This window comes from Somniosus microcephalus, chromosome 33 (assembly GCF_052327205.1).
Source record: "Somniosus microcephalus isolate GS21.2 chromosome 33, FLI_Smic_1.0, whole genome shotgun sequence".
In the NCBI taxonomy this organism is placed as follows: Eukaryota; Metazoa; Chordata; class Chondrichthyes; order Squaliformes; family Somniosidae; genus Somniosus; species Somniosus microcephalus.
Genome location: NC_141019.1, coordinates 21378766 through 21398047, shown reverse-complemented (window position 1 = coordinate 21398047; position 19282 = coordinate 21378766). Strand labels below are relative to the sequence as shown.

The window sequence follows — 19282 nt, the reverse complement described above, 5'->3', positions numbered from 1 at the left end:
TACTTCTGACAACCATTTAGTCTGGGCTCCTTTCTTACAGGTTACGTGCCTGTTTATAAAAGTTTGTTCCATTATAGATACCAGTAAAGAAGAAATCTTTCACCACCACCTTTCCCCTCTAATGTATGGCTGCTCAACTTCATCAGCAAGGACAGACATGTATCATAACTACCGAAAATGCTGGAAGCACTCAGCAGGTCAGGCAGCATCGTGGAGAGATAAATATAAGAACATCAGAAATCGGAGCAGGAGTCGGCCATTCGGCCCCTCGAGCCTGCTCCTCCATTCAATGAGATCATGGCTGATCTTCTACCTCATCTCCACTTTCCTGCACTATCCCCATATCCCTTGATTGCCTTAATATCCAAAAATCTATCGATCTCTGTCTTGAACATACTCAACGACTGAGCCTCCACAGCCCTCTGGGGTAGAGAATTCCAAAGATTCACCACCCTCTGAATGAAGAAATTTCTCCTCATCTCAGTCCTAAATGGCTGACACCTTATTCTGAGACTGTGACCCCTGGTTCTAGACTCCCCAGCCAGGGGAAACATCCTCCCTGCATCTACCCTGTCAGGCCCTGTAAGAATTTTATATGTTTCAATGAGATCACCTCTCATTCTTCTAAACTCTAGAGAATATAGGCCCAGTCTACTCAATCTCTCCTCATTGGACAATCCCCCCATCCCAGGAACCAGTCTGGTGAACCTTCGTTGCACTCCCTCTATGGCAAGTATATCCTTCCTGAGGTAAGGAGACCAAAACTGTACACAATGCTCCAGGTGTGGTCTCACCAGAGCCCTTTGAAGGGCCACAGACCTGGAACGTTAACTCTGTTTCTCTCTCCATGGATGTTGCCTGACCTGCTGAGTGTTTCCAGCATTTTCTGTTGTTATTTCAGATTTCCAGCATCCGCAGTATTTTGCTATCGTACGGCTATGTGTCAGCCGCGGCTCAGTTGTAGCACTCTTGCCTCGGAGTTAGAAGGTTATGGGTTCAATTCCCTCTCCAGGGACTTGAGCACATAATCTAGGCTGACACTCCCAGTGAAGTACTGAGGGAGTGCTGCACTGTCTTTTGGATGAGACGTTAAACCGAGGCTCCGTCTTCCCTCTCAGGTGGATGTAAAAGATCCCATGGCACTATTTCGAAGAAGAGCAGGGGAGTTATCTCCCCGGTGTCCTGGCCAATATTTATTCCCTCAATCAACATCACTGAAACAGATAATTACATTGCTGTTTGTGGGAGCTTGCTGTGCGTAAATTGGCTGCCGCGTTTCCTACATTACAACAGTGACTACACTTCAAACGTAATTGGCTGTTAAGCGCTTTGGGACATCCTTATATATATATACTATAATAATCTATCTTTCGTTCTTTCTACCATAGACTCCTACCCCACCCCTGGGTGTTTGATGCCAATGTTGCTCCTAGTTAAGCTTGTCTGGGGACAATGCCATTCTTCCTCCCAGCCCCTATAGATATCGTGATGTAAGTAATGGAGGGTGCTCCATGTCCTGTTCACTAACTCTCCGAGCTGAAGGAAGTTGCACAGAGACAAAGGGTCTTGTGAGTAGAGCCAGCCTGTTCAAAGATCATATTCAAAAGCAACCTAGGGAGACGCTTGGAAGAGAGCGAGGGAGGAGAAAGAGAAAGAGAGACAGTATTTAATATTTCCTATGGTGGAAATGTTACTTTGCGGTGAACTTACTTCATGCAACTTGAACCAATCACAATGCCCCAAGACCCCAGGCTAGCATTACCTCAGTCAGACGGGGAAAAAGCTGATCCAACTACTTTAAATAAGTAAAATACACACACAAGCATGTGGGAGGACAAGTGTCTGATTCCTCGGGGGTAAAACCACTCAAAGAAAACGTGTTCCATGCAGAGCATCTCAGGCTATTCTTAATGTGTGCACACTGAAAACAAATCCAAACTTCACAAGGGAAGAGAAAAGTCACAGAAATCAACATAAGTACATGCCTAATACACACCACAACCCATCCATTACTGCCACAAGATACACAAAGTGGTGGGGGGAGGGGGGGGTGTAAGGATTATTCCCTGAGCAAATCACCATGACTACTTCAAACAAGCCAATTGATGCAGGGGATGAATGTGTATTCACTAGCGCTCGGAGGTGCCGTCTTTTGGATGAGACGTTAAACGTTAAACGTCTGCTCTCTCAGGTGGACGTAAAAGATCCCATGGCACTATTTCGAAGAAGAGCTGGGGAATTATCTCCGGTGTCCTGGGCCAATATTTATCCCTCAACCAACATCACGAAAACAGATGATCTGGTCGTTATCACATTGCTGTTTGTGGGAGCTTGCTGTGCACAAATTGTCTGCCGCATTTCCCACATTACAACAGTGACCACACTTCAAAAATACTTAATTGGCTGTAAAGCGATTTGAGACGTCCTGAGGTCGTGAAAGGCGCTATAGAAATGCAAGTCTTTCTTTTTTTTCTCATATTGGGCTGGAGGATTCAAACCATCTTTGGCTATGACTATGAATTTACGACGAAGACAACCCCCAGCCCCCACCCCCCTCCCCTCACCAAAAAAAAACCAAAACTCATCAATATTATTGAGTTAAAAGACTCGTGGCAGCCAGCGAGGGATCAGGAGGTTTTCAGAAGTCTGGTGGCTCTGAGATTCAACACAATGTTGATCTAAGGAGCTAGTTGGAGACTCATTGGACTCGTACCAATGACTTTTACATTTGCCGAAGAAGTGAGCTGGGTTCCACTGGGTCTGGTTGTCTTTATGCTCCCAGCCATGTTTCCCCGTTAGAACGTAGGCTGGAACAGCTTGAATTGGGAACCAGTTGTTTGAATGTGAGGCACATCCAGCGGTTCAGTGTGAATGACTCACTCCTCTTTTCAAGGGGAGGTGTAAAATGGGTGCAGTTTAAGGGACCATAACCAGTTCTACACCCCATCATTTGAACTGTAGGTATGCTTAAATATTTGAGACTTATTTATAATCCTTACACACACCCCCGGCATACAAGTGCTCAGTGCCCGTGCAAAAAAACACACACTATACCCATTGGCACTACCACAGCAAGCCTCTCTCCTTGGACCAGGCACAGGCCTGTCACTACAATTACCGCTGCAGATGTCAGCATTATGCCTCGGTGGCCTGTTTCTCCTGGTCAGATGGCTGGGTTTGAAGATGGGCCCTGTGATATTCAGTTTCGTACTGAGACTCTTTGTTCGTTCTCTTGAAGAAACCGCACTACAAGGAAGCAACGTTTGTCCAGGGTTACGACAGGCAAACCAAGTAGGGATGAGTGAGCCGGCATCCAGGTGGTGCAGGTGTCTGCTTGGGTTTCAGTCTCGCATTTCAGGAATGTGGTCAAGGGACAATAAAATCAGAACACAATTGGGCCCAGTTTGGTGCGATGTCAGTGGACAGGAGCACTATGAGAGGCAGCATTGTCTGACTTCTAGAAGATGGATTATTCTTGGATCAATCTCTCCTGTTGGCATCTTTACTTCAATTTGACGGCAGATTCCCGGCATCCCAAGAACAATTCCTGAAACGGCAGGAATTCTGAACCCAGCAGGCACCCATACCACAATCTCAATCCGTGTAGTTTGTTCTTTTTTTCCCCCATTCTGAGGCAAGCCCAGTGCCGCTCATTTGGCATTATACATTATTCATTTAACGGTACATCTTGAAAGCATCACATTCCTTCCTGTAGTCATTAATATAGACTTTAACCACTCTTTGGGGAAGATTTCCTCTGTGCGTTACATGTCGCAAAATCCTAATCCTGTTTATAACGAACATTTACGATTTCGTTGCACTGGAAAAATCTGCCACCTCATGATCAAGAATAGGAATTACAACTGCATGCCAATTACACTTGAAACGCAAGTCACGCATTCGTACTTGCGTGAACGGATTCCTGTCTTTCCTATCTACCTTGCTTCCAAAGCGAGCGCAAGGTCACAGTCGGGTAAAACCGTGTCCAAATCAGCAGAGTATTAGCAGGTGGGGAGCGCAGTTGAGGTTTGCTTTCACGGTAGGGATAGGGCAGTTAACACACAGAAGGGTAAATTCACCCGTCTCGTGCCCCCAGCTCAGGAAGGCCACGCAAGTTAAAGACAGGGCTACAATGTGGTAGCACCAAGTCTCCGCCCTACGCTGCCTTCGAGCTCAGCTTCCCGCTCGGGACACAGGCCACCTCATACTTGGGCAGCCGAGGGCTACCAGGCTACTGTGAAATTCAACTCTTCTTAGGATATAATGGAAATATAATGAAGGAGCCCATGCCAACCTACAACAGGATCTGGATAACATCCAGGCTTGGGCTAACAAATGACAGGTAACATTCACACCACATAAGTGCCAAATAATGACCGTCTCAAACAAGAGAAAGCCCAGCTATCGCCCACTGACCATCAAGAGGAGCACCACCACCACAAGGACTGTAGTGGTCCAAGGAGCAGGCCCACCACCACCTTCTCAGGGCAACTGGGGATGGGCAATCAATGTGGCCTTGCAAACACGGCTCACATCCCGACAAAAAAATAAAAAAAGAAATCCTTCCTTTCACACGTGTGGAGGAAGATCAGTGGAAACAGATATATCGCCACATGTATGACATTGTGAAGTTGATTTTTATGAGGTTCAAAAGATGCCAAAATATTGACTTACATGAAAGTATTGAAAGCAAATGTCACACCCCAAGTGCCACGCCTAGTATAAAACACCAACAAATCACAACTCAACAATCTAGTACTAATGCCTCCGACTAAAGTCAAGCTGACCAAAAAAGTCCAAAGTCAATCGTCACTCTAACTTCCACCCACAAAGACTGAAGCTTCCAGCAAGAAAACAGCAGACATCACGTTCTGTTCAGGTCCTGACTGCTGGTGTAACATAGACAAAAGGTAGCATCAGTCCAGTTAAATCCATCATAGAATCATAGAAATTTACTGTACAGAAAGAGGCCATTCGGCCCATCGTGTCTGTGCTGACTGAAAAAGAGCTATCCAGGCTAATCCCACTTTCCAGCACTTGGTCCGTAGCCCTGTAGGTTACGGCACTTCAAGTGCATATCCAAGTACTTTTTAAATGTGATGAGGGTTTCTGCCTCTACCACCCTTTCAGGCAGTGAGTTCCAGACCCCCACCACCCTCTGGGTGAAAAAATCTCTCCTCAAATCCCCTCTAAACCAATTACTTTATATCTGTGCCCCCTGGTTATTAACTGTTCTGCTAAAGGAAATAGGTCCTTCCTATCCACTCTATCTAGGCCCCTCATAATTTTATACACCTCAATTAAATCTCCCCTCAGCCTCCTCTGTTCCAAAGAAAACAACCCCAGCCTATCCAATCTTTCCTCATAGCTAAAATTCCCCAGCCCAGGCAACATCCTCGTAAATCTCCTCTGTACCCTCTCTAGTGCAGTCACATCCTTCCTGTAATGTGGTGACCAGAACTGCACGCAGTACTCTAGCTGCGGCTTAACTAACTAGTGTTTTATACAGTTGAAGTATAACCCCCCTGCTCTTGTATTCTATGCCACGGCTAATAAAGGCAAGTATTCCGTATGCCTTCTTAACCACCTTATCTACCTGGCCTGCTACCTTCAGGGATCTGTGGACCTGCACTCCAAGGTCATGATGTTTGGAATGAAAATTAAAAATTGTGCTGGACTCAAATGGGGCATCCTTTGCTTTTACTGGAATGCTACATCAGCATCTAGGAACTAATTGCAGAAAACATTTCTGCACATGTTTGAAACCTCCAACCTCACAGGCCAAGAAACATGGAAGAAAGAGGCTTCAGGTGTGAATTGGTAAACCAAAGCCACCCGGTTGAAGAGCTAACTTTTGTATCAGATCCATGCTTACCTTCCAAAGTAGGAACACAAGCAGAGCCAGCACTAGGATTCCCGCTAGGACAGCAATCAGTATGATCAACCAGGGCGCTCCGCCATATCCCGCACTTGCCTTCTCTGGGTATATTGGCAAGGTAACCTGGAGAGGTTAAAGGTTACAGCAATAATTCTAATACATGCTCACAAAATTAGAAATCAGTTTGCCAATTTTTCCCTCTGGCTATATAACATTTCTTTTTGTGTGTGTTTAGTCTATAAAAAGGGCTTTGGAAAAACTTCAAGACGACAAGGTCACAGATACTTAAAATCACTGCAGACTTGCTATTTGTCGTCCTCCACCTGAAGTTGGCGCTGTTGTTGGAGTATCGGGAATCAAGGGATATGGGAATAGTGCAGGGAAGTAGAGTTGAGGTCGAAGATCAGCCATGATCTTATTAAATGGCGGAGCAGGCTCGAGGGGCCGTATGGCCGACTCCTGCTCCTATTTCTTATGTTCTTATGTGCTTCGTTCAAAGACAATCGCAGTGCTTTTTTTTTTTTGCAAGGGCCCCATAGACATCTTCTGCAGGGGGTGGGGGGGGGGGGTGGCGGGGGAGTGGCGGGGAGGGGGGAACAGGCGGTGGGGGGGGGGGGTGATGAAGGTGGGGTTCCATCTCGCACTATGTCCTAAACAGAACAGGAAGGATGGGCTGCAGCAAGGGGTGTAACCATGGCTCGAGTTCTCAAGACCTTTACTGATGATATAAACTCATTGAAAACTAATAATTACTGTCTCCGCATCATAAATCACAGAAGAAAGTGAGAAAAAAATGACTTCTATTCTTAAATATGGACTTTTCTTGTCTGGTTTACATTTTAGACATTTCTAGACAGCCTGGTCTAAACTTGGATGGGTCGTGACCCTCATGAGACAAGGGGGCTGATTCCTGACGGTGTGCGTTTCTAATCCCGAGCAGTCTACTGGTGGTGATGCCAGTGGTGGGACAGCCAGCAGGAGGGAGGGAAGGAGAGTCCGCAGGTTGTGTCACCATGGCTCAGTCTTGGAGTAGATTCAAGACAGAGATCGATAGATTTTTGAATATTAAGGGAATCAAGGGATATGAGGATAGTGCAGGAAAGTGGAGTTGAGGTCGATGATCAGCCATGATCTTATTGAATGGCGGAGCAGGCTCGAGGGGCCGAATGGCCTCCTCCTGCTCCTAGTTCTTATGTACTTATGTTATGTTCTTATGGTCAACCATCACTGCCCAGCCCAGTGCTATCCTTAGACAGCATCAACACGCATGTTGTTCTAGCATGGGGTCATATAGCCTTGTAGTATTGGTCTGTTGATCTAGTCTCTAGTGAGAAGCATAGTAAGTCTGGGTGGGACTCAGTACGGTGCATCTGTCAAGATCACGGAAGGCAGCTCAAAATGACAGCAGTAGACCAATAGTTAAGTGTCCTCCATGTGCCAGAAGTTGAAATAAAACCACGCACATTCTCTACAATACCAACACACAGCGTTGCATCTAAATATTGGGTAAAGTCTACAGCAAAGGTTAGATTTGGAGTTATTTCTGTACCTGAGCAGCAGCTCTCTTCACCTTCAGGTTTCTGATGCTTGACTTCACACTGATGTCCGCACGAATGATCAGGTGAATGGCACTGAGTGACGCATACTCCTGTAATTTCAACAACATAGGTGAACACTTTTTATCATTTCCGCTCCCCAGGCCATTAATTTCTAACTGGGATAGAGTCATAGGGCTGGATTTTGTCAATGGGGATGTGATGGAGGCGGGACTCCCACTTTTTGGGCTGTAGTCCCGCCTCCATCGACTTGTGGCCAACCCACGTGATTTTCCCTCGATTGACCTTGTTAAGCCCGCCCAGCGGGCTCAGCAGGCCAATTAAGGGACACCGGGTTATAGGTGACGTCAGGGATTGACATTTCATCTGTCAAGAGCTTTTGACAGATGAAATATCAGCGTTTGACAGCTCTGTGAAGCTGTCAAACACTGACAATCTGACTTCTAACTGGAATCCTTCTCCACAGACTCAGTTAGAAATCTCTCCAGAACAGAAAGCTGAATGCTGCAACTTTTGACAGCTCATGGCCATTCTGCTTTCTGTGCCGGTGAGATGAGGGACTCCCGAGACCTGAAGGAAGGAAGCCTGCATTAGTAAGTAAAGGTAAGTAAAACTTATTTAAACACTTTACACACACCAAACACACTTACCTCTGCACTCATGCACCCATCACTCACCTGAACACTGGACATCTTGACCCCTCCAAGCCCTTCAGCCCGACGGTCCGCCTCGCTAACTTGGCGTGGTTTGGAGCCATCGGGCAGCCCACACTTCAGCGCTAAAAATAGGGATCAGGCCAAAAATTGCCTCTTAACAGGCAGTTAATTGGCACTAATCCCCTTCCCGCCTCGGGGAGGCGGCTCCCAGCACAGGTCGGATACCCGCCTCCTGGGACATTGGCACGGAGGCGGATTGGGGGCGGGAAGGGTTCGCGCCCCCCCGATTCTGCAAATTTCCTCCCACTCCCGCCTCCACGGGGCTTGGAAATTCGAGCCCATAGAGTCAGAGTTATACAGCAAGCTCGGGAGCAGAAGACAGGACCACAAGCTACCATGAAGCTTTGACACCAACACAGCTATGGAAAGGTTTGGATGGGTTCAGGACACAAGAAGGAAATGTTTAGCACAAGCCGGCAGCCTTTCAGTACCTCAACCAAGTGACCATTCTTCACGTCTGAGCTGAGACAAGCGAGAGTCACCAGGTTATTCTGGTGTGCCAGTCTTCACTCCCAAGCCCAATCGTATTATCTCCATCTACGCACATGCACTTTGCAGGAAGAGGTCACTAGATAGAGATCAGTGGTGGGAGTCTTGGCCAATATTTTCATTTCTTGAGCCCCACAGACATGAAGACCATTTGCAGCACCTTCCCCACTGCGCGAGCTGAGATCAGCAGCTCTGCACAGACCAGGGATGGAACTTGGGACCTTCAGTACTCAAGCTCCCTCTACTCTACCCCAATAAGGTGCCTTAAATCCAACCTCAAAAGAACAATGTTTACCCCAACTATGTGACATTTCAGTTTCCCACACCAGTCACCCTTCTGGTCCTCAGTGAAGTTGGCAATTTAATGTCAATTAGGAACACAGGAACAGGAGGAGACCATTCAGCCCCTCGAGCCTGTTCCACCATTCAATCAGATCATGGCTGATCTGTATCTTATCTCCATCTACTCACCTTCAATCCATAACCCTTAATAATAATTGGTTCTGAATTCTGATCAGTTTTAAGCCCTGGAGTTATGGCCCCTAGGAATTGGATTGAGTCTGCCCCAACCTCATTTCATTGACAACCCTCACTGCCAGCAGAGCTGGAAGACATTCATTCCACCAATCTGGGCTGGAATCATCTCGAAATACAATTGCTTGTAAAGCTTACCTCCAGAAAGGTGCTGTTCCACAGTCGTGCGCTGATTTTCACTTTGGTTGAAGTGTCCAGTATTTGTAGAGGACACTGGAAGACAACACAGTTAGCGGTCCCCTGTTCACAGTCCTGTGGGTAAATGTTCTTCAGAATTAGAATCAAACTCAATTTGTACAGTAAATGGACAATACACAACATGCATCACTGGTTACTCTGATTAAACAACTGCGTGTGCTTGGCATTGATCTGATGAGTGCTGGGTTAACCCGCTGAGAACTGAATATCCTGCAGGCTTCTTTTTCCACTGTCTAAAATTTTGCAGACCTGACACACAAGAAATGGAAACAAGTTAGGACAAGGGCCGATAGAAATCTGCAACTTTGATATTTGGCCTGTAACTGGTGACAGTCCTCTGCCAACCTCATGAAAATTTCATCATTTGCATAAATCCATCAGGAAACTCAGGATAAAAAAAAGGCCTTTCAGGCCACTGAAATGTATTCCTCTAGTTCCCCAACTCTCCCATCAAAGCCCATCCCTCTAGTACCCTAACTCCCCCATCAAAGCCCATCCCTCCAGTACCCTAACTCCCCCATCAAAGCCCATCCCTCTAGTACCCTAACTCCCCCATCAAAGCCCATCCCTCCAGTGCCCTAACTCACCCATCAAAGACCATCCCTCCAGTACCCGAAGTCGCCCATCAAAGCCCATCCCTCCAGTACCCTAACTCTCCCATCAAAGCCCATCCCTCCAGTACCCTAACTCCCCCATCGAAGCCCATCCCTCTAGTACCCTAACTCTCCCATCGAAGCCCATCCCTCCAGTACCCTAACTCCCCCATCAAAGCCCATCCCTCCAGTACCCTAACTCCCCCATCAAAGCCCATCCCTCCAGTCCCCAAACTCTCCCATCGAAGCCCATCCCTCCAGTCCCCAAACTCTCCCATCGAAGCCCATCCCTCTAGTACCCTAACTCCCCCATCAAAGCCCATCCCTCCAGTACCCTAACTCCCCCATCAAAGCCCATCCCTCCAGTACCCTAACTCCCCCATCAAAGCCCATCACTCCAGTACCCTAACTCTTCCATCAAAGCCCATGCCTCTAGCACCCGAACTCTCCCATCAAAGCCCATCCCTCTAGTACCCTAACTCTCGCATCAAAGCCCATCCCTCCAGTCCCCTAACTCTCCCATCGAAGCCCATCCCTCTATTACACTAACTCGCCCATCAAAGCCCATCCCTCCAGTACCCTAACTCCCCCATCAAAGCTCATCCCTCCAGTACCCTAACTCCCCCATCAAAGCCCATCCCTCCAGTACCCTAACTCCCCCATCAAAGCCCATCCCTCCAGTACCCTAACTCTCCCATCAAAGCCCATCCCTCCAGTACCCTAACTCCCCCATCAAAGCTCATCCCTCCAGTACCCTAACTACCTCATCAAAGCCCATCCCTCCAGTACCTTAACTCCCCCATCAAAGCCCATCCCTCCAGTACCCTAACTCCCCCATCAAAGCCCATCCCTCCAGTACCCTAACTCTCCCATCAAAGCCCATCCCTCTAGTACCCTAACTCTCCCATCAAAGCCCATCCCTCTAGTACCCTAACTCCCCCATCAAAGCCCATCCCTCCAGTACCCGAACTCTCCCATCAAAGCCCATCCCTCCAGTACCCTAACTCTCCCATCAAAGCCCATCCCTCTAGTACCCTAACTCCCCCATCGAAGCCCATCCCTCCAGTACCCTAACTCTCCCATCAAAGCCCATCCCTCCAGTACCCTAACTCCCCCATCAAAGCCCATCCCTCCAGTACCCTAACTCCCCCATCAAAGCCCACCCCTCCCAGTACCCTAGCTCCCCCATCAAAGCCCATCCCTCTAGTACCCTAACTCCCCCATCAAAGCCCATCACTCTAGTACCCTAACTCTCCCATCGAAGCCCATCCCTCCAGTACCCTAACTCTCCCATCAAAGCCCATCCCTCCAGTACCCTAACTCCCCCATCGAAACCCATCCCTCTAGTACCCGAACTCTCCCATCAAAGCCCATCCCTCTAGTACCCTAACTCACCCATCAAAGCCCATCCCTCCAGTACCCTAACTCTCCCATCAAAGCCCATCCCTCCAGTACCCTAACTCCCCCATCAAAGCCCATCCCTCCAGTGCCCTAACTCCCCCATCAAAGCCCATCCCTCTAGTACCCTAACTCCCCCATCAAAGCCCATCCCTCTAGTACCCTAACTCTCCCATCAAAGCCCATCCCTCCAGTACCCTAACTCCCCCATCGAAGCCCATCCCTAAGTACCCTAACTCCCCCATCAAAGCCCATCCCTCCAGTCCCCGAACTCCCCCATCGAAGCCCATCCCTCCAGTACCCTAACTCCCCCATCAAAGCCCATCCCTCCAGTACCCTAACTCCCCCAAGGAAGCCCATCCCTCGAGTACCCTAACTCCCCCATCAAAGCCCATCCCTCCAGTCCCCTAACTCCCCCATCAAATCCCATCCCTCCAGTACCCTAACTCCCCCATCAAAGCCCATCCCTCCTGTACCCTAACTCCACCATCAAAGCCCATCCCTCCTGTACCCTAACTCCACCATCAAAGCCCATCCCTCCAGTACCCTAACTCCCCCATCAAAGCCCATCCCTCCAGTACCCTAACTCCCCCATCAAAGCCCATCCCGCCAGTCCCCGAACTCCCCCATCAAAGCCCATCCCTCCAGTACCCTAACACCCCCATCAAAGCCCATCCCTCCAGTACCCTAACTCCCCCATCAAAGCCCATCCCTCCAGTACCCTAACTCCCCCATCAAAGCCCATCCCTCCAGTGCCCTAACTCCCCCATCAAAGCCCATCCCTCTAGTACCCTAACTCTCCCATCAAAGCCCATCCCTCCAGTACCCTAACTCTCCCATCAAAGCCCATCCCTCTAGTACCCTATGTCTCCCATCGAAGCCCATCCCTCCAGTACCCTAACTCCCCCATCAAAGCCCATCCCTCCAGTACCCTAACTCCCCCATCGAAGCCCATCCCTCTAGTACCCTAACTCTCCCATCGAAGCCCATCCCTCCTGTATCCTAACTCCACCATCAAAGCCCATCCCTCCTGTACCCAAACTCCCCCATCAAAGCCCATCCCTCCAGTACCCTAACTCCCCATCAAAGCCCATCCCTCCTGTACCCAAACTCCCCCATCAAAGCCCATCCCTCCAGTACCCTAACTCCCCATCAAAGCCCATCCCTCCAGTACCCGAACTCCCCCATCAAAGCCCATCCCTCCAGTCCCCTAACTCCCCCATCAAAGCCCATCCCTCCAGTACCCTAACTCCCCCATCAAAGCCCATCCCTCCAGTACCCAAACTCCCCCATCAAAGCCCATCCCTCCAGTACCCAAACTCCCCCATCAAAGCCCATCCCTCCAGTACCCTGACTCCCCCATCGAAACCCATCCCTCCAGTACCCTAACTCCCCCATCAAAGCCCATCCCTCCAGTACCCTAACTCTTCCATCAAAGTCCATCCCTCTAGCACCCTAACTCTCCCATCAAAGCCCATCCCTCTAGTACCCTAACTCCCCCATCAAAGCCCATCCCTCCAGTACCCTAACTCCCTCATCAAAGCCCATCCCTCCAGTCCCCTAACTCCCCCATCAAAGCCCATCCCTCCAGTCCCCTAACTCCCCCATCAAAGCCCATCCCTCCAGTACCCTAACTCCCCCATCAAAGCCCATCCCTCCAGTACCCTAACTCCCCCATCAAATCCCATCCCTCCAGTACCCTAACTCCCCCATCAAAGCCCATCCCTCCTGTACCCTAACTCCACCATCAAAGCCCATCCCTCCTGTACCCTAACTCCACCATCAAAGCCCATCCCTCCAGTACCCTAACTCCCCCATCAAAGCCCATTCCTCCAGTACCCTAACTCCCCCATCAAAGCCCATCCCGCCAGTCCCCGAACTCCCCCATCAAAGCCCATCCCTCCAGTACCCTAACACCCCCATCAAAGCCCATCCCTCCAGTACCCTAACTCCCCCATCAAAGCCCATCCCTCCAGTACCCTAACTCCCCCATCAAAGCCCATCCCTCCAGTGCCCTAACTCCCCCATCAAAGCCCATCCCTCTAGTACCCTAACTCTCCCATCAAAGCCCATCCCTCCAGTACCCTAACTCTCCCATCAAAGCCCATCCCTCTAGTACCCTATGTCTCCCATCGAAGCCCATCCCTCCAGTACCCTAACTCCCCCATCAAAGCCCATCCCTCCAGTACCCTAACTCCCCCATCGAAGCCCATCCCTCTAGTACCCTAACTCTCCCATCGAAGCCCATCCCTCCTGTATCCTAACTCCACCATCAAAGCCCATCCCTCCTGTACCCAAACTCCCCCATCAAAGCCCATCCCTCCAGTACCCTAACTCCCCATCAAAGCCCATCCCTCCTGTACCCAAACTCCCCCATCAAAGCCCATCCCTCCAGTACCCTAACTCCCCATCAAAGCCCATCCCTCCAGTACCCGAACTCCCCCATCAAAGCCCATCCCTCCAGTCCCCTAACTCCCCCATCAAAGCCCATCCCTCCAGTACCCTAACTCCCCCATCAAAGCCCATCCCTCCAGTACCCAAACTCCCCCATCAAAGCCCATCCCTCCAGTACCCAAACTCCCCCATCAAAGCCCATCCCTCCAGTACCCTGACTCCCCCATCGAAACCCATTCCCTCCAGTACCCTAACTCCCCCATCAAAGCCCATCCCTCCAGTACCCTAACTCTTCCATCAAAGTCCATCCCTCTAGCACCCTAACTCTCCCATCAAAGCCCATCCCTCTAGTACCCTAACTCCCCCATCAAAGCCCATCCCTCCAGTACCCTAACTCCCTCATCAAAGCCCATCCCTCCAGTCCCCTAACTCCCCCATCAAAGCCCATCCCTCCAGTCCCCTAACTCCCCCATCAAAGCCCATCCCTCCAGTACCCTAACTCCCCCATCAAAGCCCATCCCTCCAGTACCCTAACTCCCCCATCAAAGCCCATCCCTCCAGTACCCTAACTCCCCCATCAAAGCCCATCCCTCCAGTACCCTAACTCTCCCATCACAGCCCATCCCTCCAGTACCCTAACTCCCCCATCAAAGCCCATCCCTCCAGTACCCTAACTCCCCCATCAAAGCCCATCCCTCCAGTACCCTAACTCCCCCATCAAAGCTCATCCCTCCAGTACCCTAACTCTCCCATCAAAGCCCATCCCTCCAGTACCCTAACTCCCCCATCAAAGCCCATCCCTCCAGTACCCTAACTCCCCCATCAAAGCCCATCCCTCCAGTACCCTAACTCTCCCATCAAAGCCCATCCCTCCAGTACCCTAACTCCCCCATCAAAGCTCATCCCTCCAGTACCCTAACTCTCCCATCAAAGCCCATCCCTCCAGTGCCCTAACTCTCCCATCAAAGCCCATCCCTCCAGTACCCTAACTCTCCCATCAAAGCCCATCCCTCTAGTACCCTAACTCCCCCATCAAAGCCCATCCCTCTAGTACCCCAACTCTCCCATCAAAGCCCATCCCTCTAGGACCCTAACTACCCCATCAAAGCCCATCCCTCTAGTACACTAACTCTCCCATCAAAGCCCATCCCTCGAGTACCCTAACTCTCCCATCAAAGCCCATCCCTCCAGTGCCCTAACTCCCCCATCAAAGCCCATCCCTCCAGTACCCTAACTCCCCCATCAAAGCCCATCCCTCCAGTACCCTAACTCTTCCATCAAAGTCCATCCCTCTAGCACCCTAACTCTCCCATCAAAGCCCATCCCTCTAGTACCCTAACTCCCCCATCAAAGCCCATCCCTCCAGTACCCTAACTCTCCCATCAAAGCCCAACCCTCTAGTACCCTAACTCCCCCATCGAAGCCCATCCCTCCAGTACCCTAACTCTCCCATCAAAGCCCATCCCTCCAGTACCCTAACTCCCCCATCGAAGCCCATCCCTCTAGTACCCGAACTCTCCCATCAAAGCCCATCCCTCGAGTACCCTAACTCACCCATCAAAGCCCATCCCTCCAGTACCCTAACTCTCCCATCAAAGCCCATCCCTCCAGTACCCTAACTCCCCCATCAAAGCCCATCCCTCCAGTGCCCTAACTCCCCCATCAAAGCCCATCCCTCTAGTACCCTAACTCACCCATCAAAGCCCATCCCTCCAGTACCCTAACTCTCCCATCGAAGCCCATCGCTCCAGTACTCTAACTCCCCCATCAAAGCCCATCCCTCTAGTACCCTAACTCTCCCATCAAAGCCCATCCCTCCAGTACCCTAACTCCCCCATCGAAGCCCATCCCTAAGTACCCTAACTCCCCCATCAAAGCCCATCCCTCCAGTCCCCTAACTCCCCCATCGAAGCCCATCCCTCCAGCACCCTAACTCCCCCATCAAAGCCCATCCCTCCAGTACCCTAACTCCCCCAAGGAAGCCCATCCCTCTAGTACCCTAACTCCCCCATCAAAGCCCATCCCTCCAGTCCCCTAACTCCCCCATCAAATCCCATCCCTCCAGTACCCTAACTCCCCCATCAAAGCCCATCCCTCCTGTACCCTAACTCCACCATCAAAGCCCATCCCTCCTGTACCCTAACTCCACCATCAAAGCCCATCCCTCCAGTACCCTAACTCCCCCATCAAAGCCCATCCCTCCAGTACCCTAACTCCCCCATCAAAGCCCATCCCGCCAGTCCCCGAACTCCCCCATCAAAGCCCATCCCTCCAGTACCCTAACTCCCCCATCAAAGCCCATCCCTCCAGTACCCTAACTCCCCCATCAAAGCCCATCCCTCCAGTACCCTAACTCCCCCATCAAAGCCCATCCCTCCAGTGCCCTAACTCCCCATCAAAGCCCATCCCTCTAGTACCCTAACTCTCCCATCAAAGCCCATCCCTCCAGTACCCTAACTCTCCCATCAAAGCCCATCCCTCTAGTACCCTATGTCTCCCATCGAAGCCCATCCCTCCAGTACCCTAACTCCCCCATCAAAGCCCATCCCTCCAGTACCCTAACTCCCCCATCGAAGCCCATCCCTCTAGTACCCTAACTCTCCCATCGAAGCCCATCCCTCCTGTATCCTAACTCCACCATCAAAGCCCATCCCTCCTGTACCCAAACTCCCCCATCAAAGCCCATCCCTCCAGTACCCTAACTCCCCATCAAAGCCCATCCCTCCAGTACCCTAACTCCCCCATCAAAGCCCATCCCTCCAGTCCCCTAACTCCCCCATCAAAGCCCATCCCTCCAGTACCCTAACTCCCCCATCAAAGCCCATCCCTCCAGTACCCCAACTCCCCCATCAAAGCCCATCCCTCCAGTCCCCAAACTCTTCCATCAAAGCCCATCCCTCCAGTACCCTGACTGCCCCATCGAAACCCATCCCTCCAGTACCCTAACTCCCCCATCAAAGCCCATCCCTCCAGTACCCTAACTCTTCCATCAAAGTCCATCCCTCTAGCACCCAAACTCTCCCATCAAAGCCCATCCCTCTTGTACCCTAACTCCCCCATCAAAGCCCATCCCTCCAGTACCCTAACTCCCCCATCAAAGCCCATCCCTCCAGTACCCTAACTCTCCCATCAAAGCCCATCCCTCCAGTACCCTAACTCTCCCATCAAAGCCCATCCCTCTAGTACACTAACTCCCCCATCGAAGCCCATCCCTCCAGTCCCCTAACTCCCCCATCGAAGCCCATCCCTCCAGTACCCTAACTCCCCCATCAAGGCCCATCCCTCCAGTCCCCTAACTCCCCCATCAAAGCCCATCCCTCCAGTACCCTAACTCCCCCATCGAAGCCCATCCCTCTAGTACCCTAACTCCCCCATCAAAGCCCATCCCTCCAGTCCACTAACTCCCCCATCAAAGCCCATCCCTCCAGTACGCTAATTCCCCCATCAAAGCCCATCACTCCTGTACCCTAACTCCACCATCAAAGCCCATCCCTCCTGTACCCTAACTCCACCATCAATGCCCATCCCTCCAGTACCCTAACTCCCCCATCAAAGCCCATCCCTCCAGTACCCTAACTCCCTCATCAAAGCCCATCCCTCCAGTCCCCTAACTCCCCCATCAAAGCCCATCCCTCCAGTCCCCTAACTCCCCCATCAAAGCCCATCCCTCCAGTACCCTAACTCCCCCATCAAAGCCCATCCCTCCAGTACCCTAACTCCCCCATCAAAGCCCATCCCTCCAGTACCCTAACTCACCCATCAAAGCCCATCCCTCCAGTACCCTAACTCTCCCATCACAGCCCATCCCTCCAGTACCCTAACTCCCCCATCAAAGCCCATCCCTCCAGTACCCTAACTCCCCCATCAAAGCCCATCCCTCCAGTACCCTAACTCTCCCATCAAAGCCCATCCCTCCAGTACCCTAACTCCCCCATCAAAGCTCATCCCTCCAGTACCCTAACTCTCCCATCAAAGCCCATCCCTCCAGTGCCCTAACTCTCCCATCAAAGCCCATCCCTCCAGTACCCTAACTCTCCCATCAAAGCCCATCCCTCCAGTACCCTAACTCCCCCATCAAAGCCCATCCCTCTAGTACCCCAACTCTCCCATCAAAGCCCATCCCTCTAGGACCCTAACTACCCCATCAAAGCCCATCCCTCTAGTACACTAACTCTCCCATCAAAGCCCATCCCTCTAGAACCCTAACTCTCCCATCAAAGCCCATCCCTCCAGTGCCCTAACTCCCCCATCAAAGCCCATCCCTCCAGTACCCTAACTCCCCCATCAAAGCCCATCCCTCCAGTACCCTAACTCTCGCATCGAAGCCCATCCCTCCAGTACCCTAACTCTCCCATCAAAGCCCATCCCTCCAGTACCGTAACTCCCCCATCAAAGCCCATCCCTCTAGCACACTAACTCCCCCATCAGAGCCCATCCCTCCAGTCCCTTAACTCCCCCATCAAAGCCCATCCCTCCAGTACCCTAACTCTCCCATCAAAGCCCATCCCTCCAGGACCCTAACTCACCCCAGCAAAGCCCATCCCACCAGTACCCTAACTCTCCCATCGAAGCCCATCCCTCCAGTACCCGAACTCCCCCATCAAAGCCCATCCCTCCAGTACCCTAACTCCCCCATCGAAGCCCATCCCTCCAGTACCTAACTCCCCCATCAAAGCCCATCCCTCCAGTACCCTAACTCTCCCATCAAAGCCCATCCCTCCAGTACCCTAACTCCCCCATCGAAGCCCATCCCTCCAGTACCCTAACTACCCCATCAAAGCCCATCCCTCTAGTACCCTAACTCTCCCATCGAAGCCCATCCCTCCAGTACCCTAACTCTCCCATCAAAGCCCATCCCTCCAGTACCCTAACTCTCCCATCGAAACCCATCCCTCCAGTACCCTAACTCCCCCATCAAAGCCCATCCCTCCAGTACCCTAACTCCCCCATCAAAGCCCATCCCTCCAGTACCCTAACTCCCCCATCAAAGACGATCCCTCCAGTACCCTAACTCTCCCATCAAAGCCCATCCCTCCAGTACACTAACTCCCCCATCAAAGCCCATCCCTCCAATGCCCTAACTCCCCCATCAAAGCCCATCCCTCTAGTACCCTAACTCCCCCATCAAAGCCCATCCCTCTAGTACCCTAACTCCCCCATCAAAGCCCATCCCTCCAGTACCCTAACTCCCCCATCAAAGCCCATCCCTCTAGTACCCTAACTCCCCCATCAAAGCCCATCCCTCCAGTACCCTAACTCTCCCATCAAAGCCCATCCCTCCAGTACCCTAACTCCCCCATCGAAGCTCATCCCTCCAGTCCCCTAACTCCCCCATCAAAGCCCATCCCTCCAGTACCCTAACTCCCCCATCAAAGCCCATCACTCTATTACCCTAACTCCCCCATCAAAGCCCATCCCTCCAGTACCCTAACTCTCCCATCAAAGCCCATCCCTCCAGTACCCTAACTCCCCCATCAAAGCCGATCCCTCCAGTACCCTAACTCCCCCATCAAAGCCCATCCCTCC

At 51.2% G+C, this 19282-nt stretch overlaps 1 protein-coding gene across 4 annotated transcripts in view; it reads right to left on the bottom strand.

The window, feature by feature from the left end:
* The window catches only part of LOC147096996 (integrin alpha-7-like), a 277843-nt gene that overhangs the window by 16391 nt on the left and 242170 nt on the right, over nucleotides 1-19282 (bottom strand). For 3 of the 4 annotated variants that reach the window (XM_085972716.1, XM_085972713.1, XM_085972714.1), the window contains 3 exons: nucleotides 9312-9425; nucleotides 7428-7526; nucleotides 5876-6001 (listed from right to left, as the gene is read on the bottom strand). In XM_085972716.1, the coding sequence (XP_085828842.1) occupies nucleotides 5876-6001; nucleotides 7428-7526; nucleotides 9312-9425 (339 nt within the window). Of the gene's footprint in view, nucleotides 1-3118; nucleotides 3247-5875; nucleotides 6002-7427; nucleotides 7527-9311; nucleotides 9426-19282 lie in introns of all 4 variants that reach the window. The other variant, XM_085972715.1, reaches the window with a different exon arrangement.